This window comes from Oreochromis niloticus, linkage group LG3 (assembly GCF_001858045.2).
Source record: "Oreochromis niloticus isolate F11D_XX linkage group LG3, O_niloticus_UMD_NMBU, whole genome shotgun sequence".
Classification (NCBI taxonomy): Eukaryota; Metazoa; Chordata; class Actinopteri; order Cichliformes; family Cichlidae; genus Oreochromis; species Oreochromis niloticus.
In genome coordinates, this window is record NC_031967.2 from 30520967 (window position 1) to 30545334 (window position 24368).

Consider the following 24368-nt stretch of genomic DNA (forward strand, 5'->3'; position numbering starts at 1 on the left):
TTAATAAGAGGCAGTTTTTCAGTGCAGGAACAAGTCGCTGTTACTTTGTGACCTCATTCAGGGCTCTTCACCAGGGAGAACGGTGTGGTGTGTGGCAGCAGGGTTTGTTAATGTTGCTGTACTGGGTGAGAAAAGTAATCCTTACTGTGTGTTTACGTATACACTGAAATATAGATGAATATATGAAATATGAGGTTAAATTTGATGTTTTTGGCCAAAAGTGATGTATTTATAGGTGTTGTAGATTAAATTCAGGTGAAATCGTTGTGTAATTGTTTCACATTTCAAATGTGCAGAGCTTTGTGCTGGTGCTTGGACAAGGAGGCTGTGTGCCATCCAGTGTTTGGGCCTCGGCGCCACTAAACAGCACATTTTCAGCTCTTATAAGGAGCAAAAGCGAAACTTAATTAAATAAAGAAAATCACTTGATTTGATTTACAAGAGACAAAAGTATTCCCTAACCAGCTGGTTGCTGGTTGTTTCTGGGTGAAATTGTTCACAAAGGTGCTGCAGTAAAAACCTCCTCGTGACTTCTTTTGATCACCAGCAAATTACAGTAATTTTCATGGAAGATGCCGACTTGCGTGCTGACTTTTGTGTTGTGCTTTTGAAAATGTGCCCCCCGTTCGGCAAGTAACTAATGAGGGTTTGAGGACTCGTGGAACATTTTCCCAGTTTGGTGGGTGGTCAGCAAGTGTTTGCGGGCAAGTCGGTGTCTATCAGAAGATGGTGTCACATAACCCTATGGCAACCTACTGGATACCAAACCAAGCACAGCAAGGTTTTTGGTGTAGGACCCTATTTGTGGTATCACTGCCAGCAACCACCCATCAACCAGTTGGGTGAATACATATTTTTCCCTGACCAGTGGGCTGCCCACTGGTCTCCTGACCCATTTTTTTCCCCCTAGCAACCTGTGGTTACCAGGCGGTTCCTGAGCAGTCTAGAGCCGTGTGACTGAAGCCTATCAGCCATTTACTTGGCTCTTAAGCTTTTAGACTCACTGGGCCTGATCCAGTCCAGCACCACCCAGAATCAACTTCAACCTCAGAACAGAGTTACCTTTTATAACTAAAGAATTTCCCAAATCTGGGATAAATACAGTTTGGAAGACTGGTTTACTTAGAAGAAAGACAAAGAACAGCAGGTTTCCCTCAACTGTTGCTGTTGTTTTGGTCTCACATACAGCTACACACAGCCCATATTGTTGTAACTGAACCTACACTGTCTAAACTGTAAAACTGTCACTTTTATTGACAAAACAATCGCCACCTGAGTCCGATGGACCCCAAGCCTCAACAGAAACCTGAGATGCTGGAAAGGGCTGATTAGGAATCCGCTCCTGGGAATGAAGTGAAGCGACAGCTACTTAAGGCCACTCTTGCAGGGTTATGAGTGAACAAGAGAGTTTCTGTTAGCATCAGTCAGTTAGATAGAGCTGGTAGGACTCATAGCAACAAAAAAATCATCAGTCTGTGGATAAGAAACAAGCTAGAACCTCCACTGTCTCAAAACCATTGAAGCCTCTTCTTCCTCCGTCCCTGCCTCTCACACCAGCTCCTAAAGCTCTGTTTTGTAAAGATCCCCCATCATATGTTAATACCACCCTTGGGGACATTTAGGCATGATGAAGCCAGCGACGGTGGGTACTTCATTTCTGAAAAGGAGTTTTGAATAACGCAACGTTTTTAAAACTTCTTTTCAGATCTCTGAGCAGTCAGCGCCGCTGTTTTGAATCCTCGATATGGATTTACTTTCTTCTTTCCCTTTGATCTTAAACTCTATTGACTGTCAAATCCATCGCTGAAACACCTAAAACAGATATCATTATCTCCTCAGCTCAATACGACACACACTGCTTGCTTATCTCCCTCCATCCCTGCTTTCTTCTTCTTCTTCTTGCTGCCCTGCAGTGTTGTGTGATCTACTGAGGAAGCTTGTTCCATTTATCTGTCACTTCTTGGTTCAGTTTAATTCAGTGCTGCTTTACTGATGTGATGATTTCAGAAACAAAGAAATATAAACTCACCTGTGTTGACAAAGTGTTTTATCACAGGAGGGAAATCAGTGTTTAAAACTAGGTTCATTTCTCGATTTCCCTTCTGTCTCAATTCCCGTTCTTCCAGTCTCCTTTCTGTCTCTGTATATTTTCCATCCTCTCCCTTTTTCTCTCTCATCTGCTAAGCTAGCAGGAAGAGTGCTTTCTGAATCTCTTGTGTCAGCACCACTGTCAGACCCACACATCGCTTCCTAACTAAATATTATTCCTCTGTTTTCTTCCCTCTCCACCATCAGTTGCCTTACTTTCTTCTTATCCTTTCTCCTTAGCAGCAGAGCGATCATTTGTTCTCGTTCTTGTTTTAATTTTTGCTGTTCTCCTGCCTTCATCTCTCAATCTTTCAATGAAAGATTTTTTTTTTTAAATAGTTTTAGCCATGCTGACCCTTTCCTCCTCTGAATATGCACCGTCACATCTCCAGGTTCCCACCATCAGACCTGTGCTAAGCCATAAGCTGAATGAGTGCTGACATGAGAAGCTGTTAACGCAGCCACTTAAACGCACACACTTCCACACCAGTGCAGGAAATTACCCTGTCATTTCCACCTATCAGAGACAAACACAGTTAACTTTCCCACACAGAAGCACGCACACATGTTCCAAACTAATCACTGTTCACAGTCAGAGTGTACATGACGGCTACAAACAGATAAATCAATCATCTGGAACAACTGCTGCAAGCTACCGAGTCAGGGATTAAAGGCTCGCTACTGAAGCTGCTACATGGCAAAGAAAAAAGAGCAGTTTAGGTCGAGGATATCTGCTTTAAACTATCTGCTTTTTCCCCCATGTGGGTAAATGCTAAAAATAGGTCGGAAAGAATTCAATTAACAGAGAGGCTAGCAATGAGATTGAGGTTCATATTAAGGAGGCACAACTCAGCAATATTCTCAGATCAAAACTGTCCAGCTCGGCTTCATTAAAGTGGTCGAGCCATAAGTTGATGTATTTAAAGAGTAGGAAAAATTAAGTTGAAAGCAAGAGCCTGCTCTCATTAGAGTCAGGATTTAAATGTCTTCTCACTGATCCAGAAACTTCGTAACGTTTGTTCCCAAACTTTTTTGTCTTATCCTCCAGCGTGAACTTCACTCGTTAACTTTTAGATGTTATTTTTCTTTTTCCAGCCTTACCATTGATAGTCTCCTGTCTCCTTTAGTAAGTTGGTAAATTCTGCCTGTCGAGCTGTTTGTTGTTGCGTTGGAGCATAATACAGCTCACAGTGAGAACAGCTGCAGATTTCAATGGAAATCCAGTCATTTTTTTTCTAAAAGTAATGCTTAAATGATTTGATATAGGTGGACAAGTTTCAGCAGACATCTGCTGTTTTATGCTGATATTAAAGAAGCTAGTTTGTCTGTTTGGGTTAGGTAAACATGATATTTTTGGCAACCCAAAGTAAAACAATGCTCAGAGGAACTGCAAAAAAGGAACTACATCTCAGACACTGCTGACCTCAGTTAACATGTTCATGAACTTTAACATTTGACAAGTATTGCTTGTTTGGAACGGAGGCCAGAATAAAGACTCTCTCTAAAAATCACAGTTTGCAAATCACAAACCACAAGACTTCTGGAACAATGTCCTTTGAACAGATGAGACCAAAGTGGAGATGTTTTGCCGCGCAGCACCATATCTGAAGAAAACCCAACAGCATATCAGCACAAGCACCTCATACCAACTGTCAGGCACCTTGTAGTCACTGAGTCGACCATGAACTCCTCTGTATGTCAAAGTGTCAGAGTCAAATGTCAGGCCACCTGTCTGGCAGCTAAAGCTCGGCCCTCGTTGGGTCATGCAACAGGACAATGATCCCAAGCACAGCAGCAAATCAACTGAAAAAATATAGAATAAAGGTGTTGATTCTTTTACCACAGTATTTTAATCAGGTTAAAATACTGTGGTGGGACCTTCAGAGAGCTGTGCATGAATTAACTTCTGCAAACCTCAATGAACTGAATCAACGCTGTAAAGAAGAGCGGACTAAAAATCCTCCACACTGATGTGAGAGACTCAGAAAGCCACACACACAATGATTACTTCATGTTATTGCTGATAAAGGCAGCTCTACAAGCTGCTGTATCACAGGGTATATTCAGTCCTGGGAAAACTTTCTTTTTCACATGTGTAACTCCAATCTAATTAGCATTTAGGACAAGTAAGCTAACATTAACGACTTAGTTTGATTACGAAAAGGCTCTCTGTGTATCACCAGTAAGCGTGTTCAGTAAACACAGTGCTCTTTGCCAACATTGCTACACTGTTTACAACAAATGTATTCTTTCCCACATCCAGTAAAGAGCGGGATAGAGAGGTTAACAGCATGTACAGTTGGGCGTAGTAGCATCCAGGACAGTTAAGCTAACATTAAACGTGTGGTAGCGTGGTTTAGAAAGACTAAGGATTTGTAGCTACAGTGAAGGATAACTAACATCTCCAGAGGTAGCTGTTGGTGAGAAATACTACACCATATTCTTGTTACAGTAACCCCACGAAATGTAATTTGGCTGGTAAAATGTTGATTGCTACTGTAGCTGAGCTGTGCAGCTCACATTAAAGCAGGCAAACGGAGTGATATATATGTAGCCTTTTGCTCCTTGTCTCTTTATTGACTTGGCATATGGAGAAATCCAAAGCTTGACAGGCCTTCTGTGCCTAGTTACAGTTTTCTAATCTGTAATTGAACAGTTGCTGTTGAGGGAAAAGGTTTATCAGCGGTCAAGTCTGCCACTCAGTTAAATTAAATATGAAGCGCTTGATCTTGCTTTTCGCTCAGTCTTTCTGCCTGCCCGTATGCCGTTATTAGCAGCCATTCCTATTAAAAATGCAGTTTTTCCGTACACCCATCTCACTCGCTTGTTTACCCTGATTTCTTCTTCAGGTTTTGATGCTCTCGGAGACCTGTTAAAGCCTACAGTTCCCACACACACCGCACCTCCTCCACCTCCCCCTCAAGTGGCCATCCATCCTGGAGGAAAGCTGCTAGCCAACGACCTCGACTCGTCTCTGGCCAACCTCGTAGGCAGTGAGTGTCGAGATTCATGTGAATAGACCAGCAAAGATGAGAGAAAAACTCAGTTACATAACGTGGCACATGCAATGCCTGGCCTTGATACGTGCCTGCAGTGTACTCTGACTCTTAAGGACATATTAAAGTTTACTGTTGCTTGTACATAGAAGTGAACCTGCATATTCCTCTTTAACTTCATCTGTTTGGTTGGAATTTGTTATTTCTTTGTGGAAATATGAACCTCTTTTAATGAGGAAAAAAAAGCATCTGAGGCTGAAATTCCTTCCTGCCTCTCTTTTCATTGTACTCTCTTAACTGCGATCACTCACTTTCTCTTTGTTTCCAACCCTCCACAGATCTGCAGTTTGGTGGGACCCCAGCCAAAAAGTAAGTTTTGCTGAGTCGTGATGGTGCCTTTCCTGAATTGTGCCTGTAGTCTCTGCAAAAGCAAATATACGCTTTTAAGCTGTTCTTGGTCAGGAAACTGTCAGCACAAATCTCAGAAAGCAAATTTATTATAAACTGCTTAATATACACACACATCTGTGTCTTATTGAAGTAGACAAAATTGTAAATAGCAAATTATGTGATAACTAAACCTGAGATTAAACAGCTGAATCCGCTTGACCTCCACAGGCCAGATATGCAGTGGAACCAACCTGGAGAGAAGAAGCTGACGGGCGGCCAGAACTGGCAAAATAAGACCATGTCGACCACACAGTGGAGCCCAGCACCCATGGCCCCACAGCCCATGCCTGTACCACATGTGGTAAGGAGACCAACACATGCACAAATACCCAGCTGCTGCAAAGAATTGCGCAACCTCAACATTATGCCCAAAGGCGTCCATCGAGGTGTCTGTAAGTCCTGGAAGTCTTGGTTAATTTTGGTTTATCACAAAAAGAAATCTTATCTTCTCATTTGGCATTTTTGGCATCATTCCTGTTTAGTGCTTTAGTTTAGATTAACCAAGTTAACTAGCTCAGATATTGAGAACAACATCACAAGATGTCCACAACAGCTATAAACTGGACCCAGTTGGGTAGACTGGTGGGAAACAAACCTGCAAGTTTGGAAAAGAAAGCAAAAGACAAAATGAAACTAAAGCTCACTGGTTACTTTGTTAGGTCTTGCTAGTTCTGAGTTACTTTTCCCTTCAGAGTTGCTTAATTCAGTAAAATGTCATCTAAGTATCCATGATGTGAGTCTCCCGTTCTGCCACGTCTCAAAGGGGCTCTACTGAGTCGAGATCTGGTGAATGTGGAGTCAAGGAATCAGTTTGAGATGATGTGAGCTTTGAGACATGGTTTGTTATCCTGCTGGAAGCAGCCATCAGAAGATGGTACACTGTGATCATAAAGGGATGGACGTGGACAGCAACAATACTCACTACGATCAGAGCATCAGCCTGCCTAAGGGGCCCAAAGTGTGCCAACAAAATATCCCCCACAGCGAGTTATTAATCACTGAAGTGTCTTTGATAATCTTACAAATCTGTTGCTTTAATACCCGGTCTCATCATGTTTCTTATCCTCAATGACTTTAATTGCTGCCAGCTTTCATAAATGATGCCCCAAGCTACGAAAATGAGACTTGAGTTGTGATAAACCAAAGTTATTGTTCAAGTCATGAAAAAATCTTACAGAAAGAAATTCATGGGAAAGACTCTTTATTGTTGTTTGATGCACAGCATTTTGGGAAATGCGGTTGTTTGCTTTGGTGCTAAGAGGTCGATGAGAAGATGCCACACTCAAAGCTCTGCTAGCAGTTCTCTTTGCTTCGGTCAGCTAGTTAAAATAATGGTAAATGGCCTGTATTTATATAGCGCTTTACTAGTCCCTAAGGACCCCAAAGCGCTTTACATATCCAGACATCCACCCATTCACACACTGGTGATGACAAGCTACGTTGTAGCCACAGCCACCCTGGGGCGCGCTGACAGAGGCGAGGCTGCCGGACACTGGCGCCACCGGGTCCTCTGACCACCACCAGTAGGCAACGGGTGAAGTGTCTTGCCCAAGGACACAACGACCGAGACTGTCCGAGCCGGGGCTCGAACCAGCAACCTTCCAATTACAAGGCGAACTCCCAACTCTTGAGCCACGATCGCCCCCATGTAAATGTAATGTAAAAGAAGTATCCTTTTTTTTAAAGTCCAACACTAAGTATAATTTCTATACTGAAAATCATGAAGGGGCTTATTCAGTTAATTCAATTCAATTCAATTTTATTTATACAGTACCATATCACAACAACTGTTGCCTCAAGGCGCTTTATATTGTAAGGTAGACCCTACAATAATACTTACAGAGAAAAACCCAACAATCAAATGACCCCCTATGAGCACTTTGGCGACAGTGGGAAGGAAAAACTCCCTTTTAACAGGAAGACTTGAGACAAACAGCTGAGACCAGAAACCTAGACAGAAAGTGTTTACTGAGGTAATAAATCAGTTAGACACAGCGGTAATTTTCATTTAGATTTCCATAGAACTGAATAACTTCTGGCAACCTGATGAGTCGCCCCCTGCTGACCAATCTCAGGAATGCTGGTTTAAGCTTAAATTGTCAGACCTCAAAGTTACACCCCCAGAAACCCATTTTACCTCTGCACCGCATCCTTCTACATAAATGTAACTACACGTCGGGTCAACACATACCACAAGACTTGATTGGCGTTGAAGGTTGCGATAAGAGTTGTTTCTGGTTACTTCGTTAAGTTAGGATGTAGATTTCCTGCAAAAGTTAAAATCACGCTTTAGGACACCTTTGCATCCACCGCATTGGTGACTTTGAGCACCGTCACTGACATCATCACCAGATGTCACCGTACACTCTTCAACTCGGCTGTGGCGGCACAACATCCCAAGTTTCATAAATCAAACCAGCAGAAACTAATTAATTTCGTTGACCAGTAATTCCCGTCATTGTTTTCATCACCCAGTTTTTTTTTTTTTCCTGACATAAACGAGACGACAGCTAAATTGAATCTAATGCAGGGTGACAAAAACTGATGAAATGTGCTGACAAAGTCTGGAAACAAGGTCCAATCAAAACTTATGTTACATAGAAAGGCAGGATGAGTCTGGAAGTGAACCAATCAGTAATCTCCTTGTGCAGTAAGATGTTCACATTTGATCTGCGCTGACGAACAGGGTGGGGTCATACAGCCACAGGGGCTCTTTCCAGATCCAACACGTCCACGTCCTCACTGCGAGGGCATGTAGCATCTTCTCATCTCACTGTGCCGGAAAGCAAAGTTCCCAAAATGTCAGTGTAATAATTTGGCCTCCTTTCATGTTTCTGCCAGAGCTGGAGACAAAATCAGTTTAAATATTTATTTTGGCTTCTCACAAACATACAGTGTGATACTGAGCTGACTGGAACTTGCAAACACTTTGTAGGACATGCATCTAATCTAAAAGTGTGGCACTTCTCACACCGAGCGCTGTGAAAATGTCTGTGCATGTCTGTGCGGTGGTCTTTGTTGTATCAGCTCGGTACATTTTATAGCTGCCTGTGCATGCACTGTGTGTGTGTATGTGTGTGTGGTTATTTGTGTGCGTTTGCTGATCCTGGCAGCTCCTGATTGTCGTCCTGATCTCTTGACTGCAGTTTCTGGCTGACGTGGACAAACTGTCACTAACCCTCCGCTTCCCCTCTTTCTCTCATTTTCTCCTCCTGTTGATCTTTCCCTTTCTTCCTTTCTTCCCTCGCTGTCCGCTTCACCTCTGCTGTCATTCCCTCTAATCTCTCCTTCCTGTCCCGCTCATCCTCCTCGTCCGCTCGTTTTGCACCGTCATCCACTCGTCTTCCTTCCCTCCTTGGCTCGTGTTATTTTTTGTTTTTTGTTGCGTTGTCATCTTCTCGTCCTGTTTTCTTCGCCCTGCCTTTGACATCTGCACGTTTGCACCGCGACCCCTCATTCTTTAATTTTTTTTCTGCTTGTTTCCTGTGCTTCTAACCTTTCTTTCACTCTCGTTTTTCCTCCTCCCTAACTTCTCCTCATGTTTACCTCACTGTACCGGTTTTGCCACCCTCTTTCATCATCTCCCGCTCATTTTCCCCCACTTTTTCCCGTCTCATCACCTTGCCTCCTCTTCCTCCTCCTCCTCCTCTCTTGTCTTTCTCTGTTTTTTGTCCCTTTTCCTCGTTGCGTCCTGATGCAGAATGGAATGTTCTATACTAGTTATGTAAGTACTTATCTCTGTTTAACGAGCTGCTCAGACACGTCCTCTCCCGGGTATCTTTCTCTTCATCTCTTTCCCTGTCACCTCTTCTTTCACTTGCATTCCCCGGAGACGCTTATTTTAAAAAAATAGAGAGAGAAAAAAAGGAATTTCATTCTGTTCCTGCACCATTATCATAAATAACCTTCTCACCTCTGTGATAAAAAGTAATAGTCTGCGCTGCTTATGTAAGCAAATTGATGTGAGGAAGTTAGAACAAGGCGCTCCTTCTCCCTACTAAAACCTAAGAGCTCCATTCTTCTGGGTGTCTTTTAAAGGATCAGCGTCTAATTTATTTGTCAGCCGTTCATCGGGTTATTATCCACATTTTTCTCCCCCCTCAATCAACAAATCCCATGAAACGGAAACAAAACAGCAAACCGATCCACTCTGAGGCGCTTCAGAAGTCTGTTATCTCTGTGGCTGAAATGGCGACGTTATCTCGGTATGAAAGGAAAAGCTTCATGTGCGGCAGAGGTCCGGTCCAGCACGCACGGATCAAAGTATTGCAATGAAGGATTTAAAAGCAAGTTACTAAATTGTTGCAAACAGCCACAGAGAGTCAGCTCTACTGTTTTTTTTTTTTTTCTCTAATATAAACAACACTTTTCAGTCATTAACATCGATCTGTGTATCAATTTGGTCTCATTTGTTGCTTTTAATGACCCTCAGGCCTGATTTAGACCTAGAGGTAGAGGTTATAGCGTAACCTTTTCTTTTCACGTCTTTGCTTATAAACAGACTGCAGTGAACATTTATAAAAGAGTTGTACATTATATAAAGAAATAACCTGTTTTGCAACAAACTTTCAGATGCTTGAGTTTTCGAGACTTCTACATCCATCTGTTCTCTTTTGCTTTTCCTTATCAGGCTCAATTACACAATAAATTAAATAATTAATTGCCCATAAATGCCGGATGTAGCAGAAATTATACAAATTAAACATTCCAGTTTCAAAAAAATGTAAATTTTCTGGTAATAATTTCATGGTTCAGGCTTTACCGCAGGGGTGTCAAACATGAGGCATGGGGGCCAGAATTAGCCCGGCAAAGACTGCCATCTGGTCCATTGGATGGCTTTAAAAAATGTGAAATAGTACATAGATTTTAGATTTTTGTCATTTTCATAAGTGTTGAAGCTTTTTCTGATAAGTTATTCATACTGCATCAAAATAATAATTAATAAATGGCAGAAAAGTGCCTGTTTTTTCTACTCTAAAAGTTTTTTTTCATCAGGCAGAATTTAAGAAAATTAAGACATTTTCCTAAAATTTTGTTTTAATGAGCTTACTGAACATTATCTGTCATTTTAGATTTTTTTTTTTTTTTTACAATTTAGTCCCAGAGTGTTTCTTTCATTTATTACAGCAGTGTTTCTTTGTCATGTAGAAATAGATTTGCTGTTGCATTTAGACGACTTCTTCTATTCAGATATCTCAGGGATTCAGTGTGTAGTTAAACGGTAATAAACTACACTGACAGAAAGAGGAGTTTCTTTGGTTCAGCTTTGAGATCGAAATGGGAGCGATATGTGTTTGCCATCGCTACTTTACAGGTCGTTTACCTCCTCTTATTGGCTGCTCTTGCAAACAGAAAGCTTAAGGTATATCCCACATCACTGACATAATACAGCGTTAAGACTGAAACACAAAACAAAATATACTCATAATAGCTCCTCCCCTTCCCCCCCCCCCCCCAATACAGTCGGCATCTGACGACCTGCTCTGTACCCTTAAAGATAGCTTTGACACCTCAGTATATCTCAGTTAAGACTTGGTTTAATGACCATTAGAGTAGTTGAAAAATAACAAAGAGCCTCTTAGTCGACTTTCAAGGGGTAAAGAGTTTAAACACCCTGCAACAGAGCAGCAAAATCCAGCTGAAATGAGTCCCTGATGCACCAAACTTCTTTTTTTAAGAGATGTGCAGGAAAAAAATGTGTGGAAGTAATTCTCAAACCAGCTAATTCTTAAGGTGTTATATTATTTCAGCCTTTAACTCCCACTGACAAGCCAGCAAGAACAGAAATTGCCTATGGGGATTAATTCAGCAGCACAATAGTAGGAAAAAAGAGTGGTGATGGTTCCCTGAGCAGAACAAACTAAAACAAACTTTTCACCTCTTACACGGTACGACACAGAAAATCCTACGTGGTTCAGTCAGCACGACAGAAACATCAGCTTTAACCAAACAAAGCTCAGAGACAGGAGAATATTAATAAAACTGCTCATTACTGTCCCCGAGAATGAAAATACACAGTCTGCGACTCCAGCGCAGCTAAGATGACCTCCCATAATCCATGAGACAATAAATAAATCATAGCAGGACTGTGTGAGACATCACCGGTAACACGAGTAAGCAGCTCATCACGCTTCATGCATGATAATTCAAACTCCCACGTCTGAGATTCTCAACAGAAGGGCAAGGTTGTAACGGTCTGTGCTGGCTGGATATTCAAAAATGCCATCAAAAAGCATTTTTCCTTTGCATTTCTTTTTTCTGTTTTAACTGTGACTGAGACTGCAGGTCACTCAAGGTCAGAAGTCTGAGTTTGCATTAGAAAGCACAGAAAGAAGAAAGCCGCTTGTGCCGAGGAGATGGCAGAGGGAGCAGCAGAAGTTCAGCTGTGAAAGCTGAAACTTGGGATGAAAGATGCAGAGAAAAGACAGATTTCTTTTTCTTAATGCGCAGATAGGCAGGGAGACACGCTGGTGGAGGATGGAAACAGCAGGCGGGAGATTGAGCATAAAAAGACGGATACAAACTCATAGATGTGTCGCACGATGCACCGAGGAGCCGTCAGCGGCGTAAAGACAGATGGACAAAAACACCGGTTGAGAATCTGCAGCGGTGCATCGACACGTCTCACCTTCTCTGCTTTGTCTTGTTTTTTTTGTTGTTTTTTTGCCGTGTTTTAAAGAAATAAGGAATAAAAATTATGCTTGCCGTCGTTTTTGCACAAGCAGCCGTGAAGACGGGCAGGAAGCAGAGACAGATGGTTTGCAAATTAATGAGCGATTCGGGTGCAGATGACGGTAAAGTCAATTTCATCTTTAATCAGGGTTCAAATGCTAAAACCACAAACCCACTGATCAATTGCTGAACGCACAATAAATGTATCTGACAGATAAATTAAAGCGTTTTTTAGCCGAATTGGCTTCTTTTCTTACAACTTGCAGTTTACCTTGATTAATGCTTTTGAGCAACTGTCACAACTCGCTCTACAAAGGCGAGAACTTACTTGAATACTGAGCGAGCAGATTGATTATCTCCTGAGGGCGGTTCGCAGGTTCACCTCATCTGGCTTGAAACCTTTTCTCCTTCGGGCGTCTTAACCAAAGTTTACACTGAGCGAGGCGAGGTCTTTACGCTTTGTGAGAGAACTTCAAAGTTGGTCATTTTGAGGGTCTTGCCATCGAACGTGGCCTCGGAAAATCAGCACAGAGAGGTCTTAAATGTTTTTTTGCAAGGATCTTTTACCTCACATCCACATTTAAGTCCTGGCAATGACACTGCAGGGCTGAGACTCTGATTCTGAAAGTGGCAGCCATCGCTCAGAAAGCTGTTTGACACTGAAAAGTAACAGACAGACAATTAAGGCTGGCTAGCTTACTTGTTATCTTCACCAAGGAAATTGTGTTTTTATTTGTTAACATATAGAAAGATTTAAAATAGTCTCACCTTTGACCTCTCCTTCAAGTTCAATAGATTGGCATGAAAGGTGAAAATGATAATGATGGTATATAGAGCTATTTGTTTGTGCCGACAACATATTGGCATACAGGGAACGATGGGGATTCTAAATATTGTGTTACTTTTGACCTCCGACCTCTTCAAGGTCGAATCAGGTCAAGCTTTTTTAAAATGCTTTGTCTTTGAAACTTTGCTTAAAACCCTGCTGCCTTTGTTTATATTGGCAACATTTAGAAAATGGCACTGATGTAGGGGGATTTTAAATGTCACACATCACTGCCACACACATCATTCAAAGTTAGTGAGCTGACTGCTCTGTAACCAAAAGGTCAGGTAGGGGTGCTCTTCACTGGGACCACCCATCTTCCTCCTCTTATAAATCACGTTAAATCTTCAGTGTTCAGATGCAGTTTTCAGAGTATTTTAAATGACTTCGGCTCAGTTTTCATAAGGTTTAAAATGCTGGAGTCAAAAGCTCGCATAGCGCGCACAATCAGATCAGATCGAGTGAGGTGATAAATCATCCTGTGGCGCAGTCACGTTAGTTTGACTTAAAATTAAATGGTCACATCAGATGTTCTCATTTCATCAAGATAATGCAAGTAGGGGAAAAACTCAATTTTACCTGGAGCCACTTTTTTTATTTTTTATTTATAATGATGAGCAAGAACATCTTTAACTTCAGGCAAAGAGAGCGCGTGAGACACATTAGAAATAATAGAAACTGAAACATATCCCTTCTCTGAGTCAAATCTGAGCTCTCTGATTTTATGCACGGGCTGTTAAGCTCAGTGTGTCACACTGACTTGTACTTACTGCTCATTATCTTAATATCCGTCATAAAAGACAAATAAATCAACTCATGAACACGCCTGACTGGTATGTCTCACATTTTTTTCGGATGTGTCAAATTAATCCAGAGATTCTCCACATCTGTGGGAACTTTTCACGCATGAAACTGTCTGTTTGCAAAGAGCAGCGCATCACAAAAGAGAAAGTTAGACAGGCCATGAAAGGAGAGGGAGCAAAAACAGACACAAAAATAAATCATGCAAAGCTACGCTGGAGTCCAAGAGTAAACGTGCCTCATTTGAAATGACCACAGCAGGTCCTTTTTATGGTTTACGGCATAAATAACAATTAAATGATGATGCTGGGGTGGTTGTATTTTTGCCAAAAACAAAACTAAACCCACAAGTGCACTCACTTAATTCATGTAGCCCATCATTTTACGTAAGCCTGCTATGACTTACCCATGCAGCTAATTGCTGTGTTTAATGGAAATATTGTACCGGTTTCTCTCAGCAGTTTGAGGCTTTGTAATTGTGTTAAAATGCTGTGGTTGTCTCATTTACGATGATGGATTAGGTCTGTGAAGGCAGCTGTTTTTAATGGGTTTTTGCAAACAGTGGGGTGAGCGGGGGCTGACCTACAGCAGAGCAGGCAGTCACGGCTTCTCACTGTGTTGTAGTTATCTGTGATGAAAACGCTATAAGGTGTTCCCAAAACCCAGTGAGGTGCTTCCTGGTTGTGTTTGACAGACGTCAAAGTCGTATGGGCTCTGTCAGTAACTCATCTGTTGATATTAATACTCCTCTGTTGATTGACTGCTGTTGTGCAAGAGGCACGCCGCCCTGCACCTGCCCGGATCCTCTTGTAAACTGATTTCCATCCAGGACATTCGCCGACACGATACCGTAATGTACCGCAGACGCTCACGCCCATAAATTACTAATTTGTCAAGCAGAAATGGGGCGGCGTCGATGCAGACACGCGTGGGTTGTAAACGACGGCTACAAATTGCCCGTCACATCGAATTTGAAGCCTGTTCAGCTGTAGTGGATTTGATTTGCAAAGTGAGCAGGGCCAATCACTGTGCTATTGAGCCACCCCTTTTTAAAGCAGTGGTAATGATTGCACTCAGTGGGAATCCACTAAGTACCCCTACTGCATGCTGCGTTATTGTGCTCCTAATGTGCACATACTTGAGCATTAAATGTACTCTCCTTGCACATAAAGTAGGCTTTATTGTGAGGTTTTTATTTTATTTTATTTATTTTTGAAGGTTTGAAGCCGTATGTGACAAAAGCCATGAAATGTTTGACTCAGGTGCTTTTGTTCTGATAGTTGACGCTGTTTTCTGTTTTTCTGCCAGGCTCCAGCTCCCATGGCTTTCCCCATGACCACACCGCAAGTGCCTGTGTATGGAATGGTAAGCATGCACATATTAACATATTCCCACACGTGCCTGGGGGGGCACTGTCGTATATTTATATGGAGACTAGAGCTGCAAGTCTGTATTTGTACTATCAATTAAACTGTATGTTTTCAAATGTAGCATAACTAGCGTGAACACCCAAGTTTGAGAACAAGGGGACCTAATGTTCACGTTTTGGACAGAGAAGACAGATGGTTTGAAAGAGGAGTGAATGAGTCCATCTATGTGCGCTGTGAACGACCACCATTGAACCGAGGGGGTGGCCTGTGACAGTCTGCCACCTACCATGTAGTTTTGAGGTCCCTTCCCACTCACACCTTGGGTCATGTGACCTCAGTGGGTCACATGATAGGATGATGCAAGGTCTCACAGTGGTTTCACCTGAAACCTCTGCTGATAATGACCCATGCCCTCTTTCACACCTTGGCACATGTGATGAGACGCATGTTTAATAGTGGGTCAACTCCCAGGAGGGTTTAAATGCCTGGGACTCGCCACCTTATGGTTTTAGAACCGAAGAAGCTTATTGGATGAGACGTGAAACATCTACACGAAATTTAAAGAAGTCCAGTCACCTTTTTTTTTTTTTTTTTTTTTTTTTAAGCTCCTTAGATTTTAAAATTAAGATGCTCTTTATTTATCCCAGAAGTTGGGAAATTGTTGTGCCGCAGCAGCCAGAGTGATGATGATGATAGCTGGAGTCGTGGTTAATGTTTCATCCACTTAGCTCTCCCCTCCGTTACATCTCCTTACAAGGCCCGCTCAGAACAGCCAGTATGTTCAGCTGGTGAAGACTCTCCCACTACCTAGAGTTTAATATGTGGCACAATTCACCTGACACCACTTGTAAAACAAAAGCCATTTCACCTTCAGATTAAACACAATGAGCTTGAAACTGACTTTGTTGGGTGATGAAATCATTTTGAAAATGATTGCTCTGTGCTTAGCTGCCGCTGAGCGGCTGGTTGTCTGGTTTCCATTACTGCGTGTAAATCTATTTTCTTTAAACCCTTATGTCTTCCTGTCTTTAATTTTTACTTTGCAAACATCTCTCTGCGTCTTACCTTTGTCCAGGTTCCTCCCCAGATGGGTCAGATGGGTGGGGTACCTGTGATGGCTCCTCAGCCAATGATGTACAACCAGCCTGTTCTCAGACCCACTAACCCCTTCGCACCCATGCCCGGAGCCCAGGTAACTCTTATACATTTTTAATGTCTTTGCAGCTGATTATTTTTAGGAAATTAAATGTTGGACTCAGACACCCCGACATAATTTAATTAATTAATTAAATTGGTCAGGCTGGCTATGCGATTGTCTCGGTGTGTTTGTTTGGCAGTGTGTTAGCAGGATTACTCAGAAAGTTTTGAATGAATTTGCATGCAAATTTTTCCAAACTTGAAGCTTGAACCAACTTAGAGAAGATTAACTGCTAATAACAGGGCTGCTCTTATTATGATTACAACATCAGTTTAAATTATCACGTTCTTTGTGGGTGGCAAAACAGGAAGTTCATGCAACAACATGCTCTTACCAAGATTTGTGTTTTGATCAGTGACATTTTATCAGTTGACAGGTTTTATGAGTTGGTTGTATTTTGTTTTTTTGTTTTTTTTCGAGGACCAGTTATCGCCCCCTGGTGTCCATTAAAAAGACATTAAAATGAAAATTTAAGGCACTTCCTCGTTGGCCTCAATTTACACGACCAGGGGCTCCATCCATTTTATGCCTCTTTTTCACTGGTACCTATTTTACTTGAATCAACTGTGTTTCAGTTGTTTTCCATTAAAATTGAGTACCAGCTCAATGTGCGTTGAGTCGTTATAGCAACGCTTCCACGTCATTTATATGCGTCGCAGTCATAACAGAACAGTGGAGGACGTCGAGGTGATGTTGTTCTGCTGTTCGGTCTATGGCTTTTCGTCAGACTCGGCACCATGATTCTGGTTTCTGTGTAGCCGTTTGACTCATTTCAGAGTTTCAAAAATGACAGTTTTTGTTTTCGCTCTCACTATTCGAGTGACACCGCTGAGTGACCAATCGATGACATGCAGTCTGTTGACCTCACATTTTCAGATCGACTGGAACCTCGGCCCATCAGGTACTAAAAAGTAACAGCTACTACCACGTAATTGAAAACCCTAAAAGTCGAGTCGAGCTGAGAAGGTACTAGTAGAAGAGAGGCATTATATTTTCTGTGAAAATGGGCACCTCGTGGCAGAACACCAGATTTAAGGTCAACATTAAAGAGGCGATTCCGATGCTGGATGGCTAGAAATTTGCAACACGACTGTAAAAGGGAAACACTGAAATAGAAAGACAAACACAGGCAGTTTGTGAAAAATGCCAAAAGGTTTGTTTTCCCCCTGATTCCTTAAAGAAAATTCTCCCAACCTGTGACAGATGTTGTCTTGAGTCACCCACAGAAAACCTGAGACTGGCAGACTGGTTGAAAACAAAACCAGCAGTACAGTCATAAATAACATTTGGCACGTAGAAAGTCATCTCAAAAGCAACAAATGCGTAGAGGACAGGGTAAAGAATGATCACCAGGTCAACTGTGTTTTCATCTGATAGCTTGTAAGAGGGCCGGGGAAGTTCAATTATTCAGCAATTTTTAAAAATGCAGATATTTTTCGTAGAAGAAGGTTGTTTGTATTATTTTTTTAATCTCGTTTTATCTTGCCATTTTTCTCACCCTCCCTTTTTAGTGTAATTTCCCATTGAGAAATTCTTTACTGCTGTCAGAGCAGAGTGTCAGAGGGCTTCTCTGTGATCAAAACAAACAGTTTCTCCTATCGTATTCTCTCTTCTTTGTTTAGATGCAGTTTATGTAATCCAGTCAGGAGGGGAAGCAGAGTGCCAAAAGCGACATACAAACAAACAAACAAACAAACAAACACAAGAGGACGATGATGAGATGGACGGAAGGATGATTTGCTCAAGCTGAAACGACAGACTGACACAAGATAACTGGGCTGACACCAAAAGTCAAGTTGGAAAGAGGAAGAGAAGATGACGAAAAGGAGGGACTGAGCGATGGCAGGGGTTCGATGGGGAAGATGTTATCCTGGCTGGTCGTTGTCTGAAACAACTCTTTGCACCTGTGTGTGTGTGTGTGTCTGTGAGTGTGTAGCTTCTCTCTGTTTATTGTCTGATTTGTGTTCCTATCGATGGAGTGATGTTTCAGGAGAGGGAATAAGGACGAGAGAGAGAGACGGGGAGGAGGGAAGAGGGGATTGAGGAAATCCTACCTCTGGTTTTCAGTCAGGCTAAATGTATCTGACTGCTGTGAGAGTCTCTGCTGCAGAATTAGCTTTATTTCATACTGGTGCTATTTTGTCCTCTCTGGGTCACTGTTCGCCTGCAACGGCAACTTTGGAGCACTTACGAGAGGACAAGTGTTTGTTTTATTGTGTGTGTGTGTGTGTGTGTGTGTGTGTGTGTGCGTGCGCGTGTGTGTGCTCAGCAGTTGTTTCAGACAATACCTTTGCCACGGACCTCCTCTCCATCCCCACCCTCGCTCGCTGTCTGCGTCCACGACCGTCCACTTAGCAAGAGATTTGGTGGCAAATCCTCTCCGGTGTGTTTCCTGTAATTTTCCGCTCTGTTGGGATATATTTGTATTTTCCTGTCAGTTTTTCTTCGCCAACTTCTCCTGAATGTTATCGGGGCTTGTACAGCGATTTGTTGAAGCATTTGTTAATAGTAATTGAGCGTTTGTTGTTAAGGGTTTTGAGCTAAAGTCTTTGTTACTCATACAGCATTGTTTTTCTCCATGTGATGCTACAGATACACACAGAAAGATGGGAGCTAGCAGGCACAACATGCTAGCACTGTATGAAATTATGTTTTAAGGCCTAGTCACACCAGAAAGTGACACAGCAAAACTAAGCTAACAGCAGTTAGCTAGTTAGACAGTAATTTGGTAGTTTGGGGTTTTTTTTGGTTATTATCCTTTGTTTTGTCTAGTGGGTAGTTTATTTGTTCTAAATATTATTGTTGAAATTTAGTTTAATAAATTAAATACATTGATTAAAGAGATCTGTTAGACGGTAAACTAAAGGTTTACTGAAAATACAGCTGTAGTATTTTGAAGTTTTCACTCTGAGAAACGCAAAGAAAAAGAATTGTGCACATAGCTAATAAGCTACAACAGCATGAGGTCAGCCTACGTTAAACTTATCCAGAGCTGCACCATTACAAATTGTCCTTAAGTCACTAAGCAGTGCTGCTTTCAAATGAAAACACCCATTACTAAATACAAAAATAAAAGATCTACATCCAGGGCATCAGGAGACTGGACGCTTGTTTCTACTACAGAAAAAATTTAAAAACTGCCCAAAAGAGACGAAATTCTCGGTTATCTCAAAATTTTGAATTGCATATATTGAAGTTTCGAGATGCATAACTCAAAATGTTGAGTTATTAAGACAAATTTTAATCATGGTCAATGTTTGCAACATCCTTGAATTTTGAAGGACAACTTTGAAGAAATTATATCCATTGTTTGTTGACTTTGGAATAAAGGTGCAGCTGCTGTGATGGGCCAATGGAGAGGAGCAGCATACACCTGAGTTTGACTGTCTTTCTCAAGTTAGACCCTGAAGTCAAAGATGCTGCAAAAAAACGAATCAAAGTTATTTGTCGACTCTGAAACTTGTTGTTGAGCTCAATAAAACAGGGTAGTCCAAAATGTAGAAGTTTAAGAGCACAGGAACAAAGGAGGCCGGACTTCCTTCAGTTTTTTGAAAGGGTTAGCGCTAAGTTCACAGTTATTCCATAAATGTTAGACAGCAGTACAGGAATAAATGCTCTAACAGGCTTCAGAAGAACCACTGTTGTCTCCCAAACACATCCTGGTGGCAACAGTTTTCTATCAAAGATCACAAGAGTTCAACTTGATTTAAAAAAGTTTGCAGATATCTTTCCAGACATTTGCTGTGTCAAATGTTGGTGTGACGAGACCTCCACCTGTACATTGTGTTCAACTTGGTGGTCAGTTTAGGAATAGGTAAAAAGTGTATTTTTGTTCTGTCTCTCAGTGTTAATTAGCATTGTTAGCCTGTGGTTTGTTGACTTTCTGCCTCAGTTGGATCTATCTGTGTGTATCTGTTTTTCCTGTCTCCTTCATCAGCTCATCAACCAGTCTTTAAGGATTTGAGCTTTGTTTCATTAGGTACAACCTCTTGGCAGATCCACAGTATGTGCCAGTGATTGATGACGGCGGCACAGAGCGAGTGAGTTAAATGTTACTGAATCAAGTTGAATTCACTTTAAATTGCACTGAATCAAAGTGAGTGGCTGTAAGTGCGACACTGAACCTGTGGCGTCACCCTCGCTCAGTGGTTCCAAGAATCTGTGGGGATCAAATTCGACTCTTTTTAGCTCAGCCAAAGCATCCATCCCCGTGAGTTTGACTGTGGGTGTATTTATGCATAACGACTTCTCGTGTGTCCACGTGTATCCTTACACATTTATGTGTACGTATTTTCTTTTCTTCATCGAGGGCTATTTCTGAGGGTCAAATTTTAAGCCAGACTTGATCCGATAAGTTTAACACAAAATGGGCTTGATTTGTTTTTATAAAGTCAAATTTTGTTGCAAAAATGCACATGCAAAAATGTTGCACTCAAGTGGCTATCCTGCCGTAGCAGAGCTGTTGTTTTGGGGGGTTTTGTTTGTTTTCTGGTATGAAAAAGTTGAGAAAGCTTTGAAGTGTGTAGAAGTAGTTTAGGGTTTTGCAACATAATAGGTTTGTCAAATCTACCAGCCACTTTGGCGGGAAACTCGAGGTTACTCTCCTGCCATTCTAACAATGAACTTGAAGCTTTTTTAGTACCATTCCCGAACTCAGTCCAGCATCTCCATCCCAGCCATCAGTGGTTGTCCAGTATCAAACTCATCGCCCACTCTGCTGTGAAGTCTCTACAATCTCGCTTCAGCCTGTCTGGTCCAGTTGGTCTTTCTCTAGGATGCTTCTTTAGCCTGTTTGTCACTGTTGGTATGTGTAGATATGTGTAAGTAAAAAAAATAGCTATAATAACCAGTTTCTGTCTAGATTGTCCACTCATCCCTGTCGCTGTTGGATAGATGCTGCTCCTAGAAGCTTCTTGTTGCAGTCTTGTGTTAGCTTAGCCTTTCTTCATAGTATGCCCTGAAACCTGTGGAAGACCTCCCACAGCAGGTTTTCCCACCCCGTCCTCTTCTCCGCCAGTAACTGTAGCTCTATTATCTCTCTTGATGTCTCAGTCTTTTAGCAGTAGATTAAACCTCTCAGCGGCTCTCAGGCTTTGTAGTTCTCAAGCTTTTCCTTAACATCTCTGCAGTGTTTGGTAGGTGAGGTCCTCGTCTTTTTTTTCCCCTCCATCTCCAATCATATTTGCCAGTCATGATGTCAGCAGCCTACAAAGTGTCTCCGGTTGGACCTCGACGGCGAATCACATGATGCTTGAATATCCAGGTGTTTTGTTACAAGTGGGCGAGCTTAAATGGTGCTTTTCTAGAACTAGTGAAGTATGTAGTCCAAGAAGTGCTGGAACTTAGATTTCAGCTGTGACTGGGAGGTTTGTCAGTCAACCAGCTGTTGTTCAGGGGCACTTAGGAAAATTATGGAAAGTAGTGAGTCCACTGATCACTGGGACAGTTGATCAAGATGTTAGCTCTCTTCCCTGTTAGATTCTTATTATAGCTCTGCGGAGAGGCACCGAAATGTCTTTGCCAACCTACGCAGAGAAGGATGTCATTCGTACCCAGTGGTCGAGCACACCTCTCAGATCGCAACGACGTAGTAACTGCCACAAGTGATCTTCGAGCAGAACACAGGAAACTTAATCTGTTTTGTTTTGGGGGGTTTTACGCGGAACATATCTTAGACCTCTCAGGTCTGTAGAGAGCAACAGCAGGATTCATCCAGATATCTTGGCTGCACTCTAAGCCCAAGAACAGTAGCAGCCGGACCTGGAGTTCTTAAATAGTCGATAAATTCTGTGATTGGATGTTCCCGATGCTCCCGGTGTCCTAAATATGGACTCTTTGGATCTTCTCCACCTTCAAAACCTCCCCCTCCTCTGGGCCACCCGTGTTTTTGAGTCCTGGCTTTAAAAAGAAAACTATTTTCTTAATGGATGTGTCCTTTTTTGGCACCAATATGAGTTTTTATATTCTAGGACAGCTGCCTTACTGTCTCTAATCTTGTGTGATAAATTGACACTTCACAAATAAAAGCTGCTCTATTTGCTTGGCACTGATCCAGGATCAGGTCATCATAGCCCTGGATGATAAAGTAATAAATCACATGAGGTCTAACTGCAGATCTGATGATTGATAACAAGTTTGTAATAGTCTCATTAGGCTTTGAAATGAAGAAGGGTAAAATGAGAGCCAGGACGTGGAGGTGAAATCAGGTTAACTGTTTGCTTTAATGTAATCTTTGCAGTCTTTGCATTTCTTTTGTTACTTTTGTGAAACTTTCTGAGTGGAACCTACTGCTGCCAGTTGCGATCAGGTTATTCAGCTGGTTTTAAAATGTTCAGATGTCGAAAGATTGAGTGGGTTCAGAAAAAATGACCGCGGTGGTTTTTCCGTTGTTGGCTCGCCACCTTTAGCGTCAGTGCAACTTGCCAGTAGTCTTTACGGCTTTATCACATAAGGTGTGGCCAAGCATGCGGGCTCTTTTTCAGTGCTTCACCTTCCTTCAAATTGAGACTTTCTCACATTTACAGCTGAGGCTTTCCCAGCTCGACCGCTGTTTTCTGCTGTTAGCCTGCTGGGATCAGTCCCGGGGAACCTCGTGGCCACGTTGCAAAGTTTCTTTCAACTTTAAAAAAAGGAAAATGGAAAAGAAAAAAAAAAAGCTGCTGCCGCCTGTCTGCATTGTTGTAGCATGAATCTAAGTGGAGGAGGATACATGGATAAACCTTGATGTCATATTAAAACGTCTGCTGAGGCGTTCAGCGAGCAGACTCTTCTCTGGCGAGCCATCTCTCTCTTTTTCTCGGGGAGTGCATGGTTGTGTTGTTGGTGTTTCTTGTCCCCCCCTTACCCTTGCAAAGAATTTTTTAAGAAAGCATGATATGACAGTCGCGGCGGTGGTGCTGATGATAAATTCCCTCCTGTTGTTGTTGTTGCTGCTTTAAACGGCCTCGACAGCGCGAAGGGGCGGATGGATTATCTGAGCGCAAGGGCAGGTTCATCGCTTTGTCTGGACTGACAGATGTTTGGCCGCTGTAACCACCCGGTTGAACTTGTCCCAACGATCTCACATTAGTTGCTTGGCGGCAGGTTTGCGGCGTCCCTGTGGGTCGCAGCAGAGTCAACCCCCGCCGCCATCCCCCCAAGAAAAGGAAGACGAGCAAAGAGAGCGAGGCTGTTCGATGGTAAATCCCCCCATTTTGTGTCGGTGAGTCGGTGTGTCGAGTCGATGATCTCTTGTGCACGTTCTGTTTTTCTACATCTGTTTTTTGGTAAGAACCCTCGGATTGCTGCCTCACTATACTGTATATAGAGAAATGCACACGTTCACACTCACAGCTTAAAGACATACTCATAATCTGCATTATTTTCATTTACTCTTTATTTTTCTGAACTTGAAAGATATTAGCGTTCTTACAGCAGTATATAGGTATGATTGCTACTCGGTGGGGGCAGGCTGAACAGACAGACGATGCAGAAATCTTTCGAGGGCTGCAGACCTTCCCCGTACATCAGGATCAGCCATGAGTTTCACAATGATGCCAAATGTTTTTCGGAGCAGAGTACACCTTTTAATCTCTGATTCCTCTTCTGTCTCCCCCCATCTCTTTCTTTGTACATGTTTTCTATTTATTTAAAGCAGAAATATATGGATTGTATCAAGCATGGAAAGGCAAACAGATGTTACAGTTGACAAAAACACAAAAAAATCACAGGCTTTTATTTTACAGCAGTATATTTGTTTATTCTAGGGACTTGTTTTCTCTCTCTCCCTCTATTTTTTTTTTTTTTGAAAGAAATAAAAAGTCATTTTCATTCCTAAGCGAGTGTTTTTTGTGATCTTTTAACTCAAGCAGTCGGAAAGTCTATAAACTCTAAAAATATTCACCATTCAAGGTCTCCGAGTGTCAAACGGCTCAGCTTCTGATTTTTAATTATGCCACCCCGAGGGCTTGAGAATGTGGTTTTTTTAA

At 42.1% G+C, this 24368-nt stretch overlaps 1 protein-coding gene across 6 annotated transcripts in view; it reads left to right on the forward strand.

Annotated features, from left to right (window-relative positions):
- The window catches only part of si:ch211-200p22.4 (phosphatidylinositol-binding clathrin assembly protein), a 107717-nt gene extending 83861 nt beyond the window's left edge, over window positions 1-23856 (forward strand). For 5 of the 6 annotated variants that reach the window (XM_025905617.1, XM_025905620.1, XM_025905618.1 and 2 more), the window contains 7 exons: window positions 4938-5081; window positions 5423-5453; window positions 5703-5835; window positions 9235-9258; window positions 15142-15198; window positions 16279-16395; window positions 18024-23856. In XM_025905617.1, the coding sequence (XP_025761402.1) occupies window positions 4938-5081; window positions 5423-5453; window positions 5703-5835; window positions 9235-9258; window positions 15142-15198; window positions 16279-16395; window positions 18024-18038 (521 nt within the window). In that variant the 3' untranslated portion in view covers window positions 18039-23856. The remainder of the gene's footprint in view (window positions 1-4937; window positions 5082-5422; window positions 5454-5702; window positions 5836-9234; window positions 9259-15141; window positions 15199-16278; window positions 16396-18023) is intronic. The other variant, XM_013276733.3, reaches the window with a different exon arrangement.
- Window positions 23857-24368: the final 512 nt, after the last annotated feature.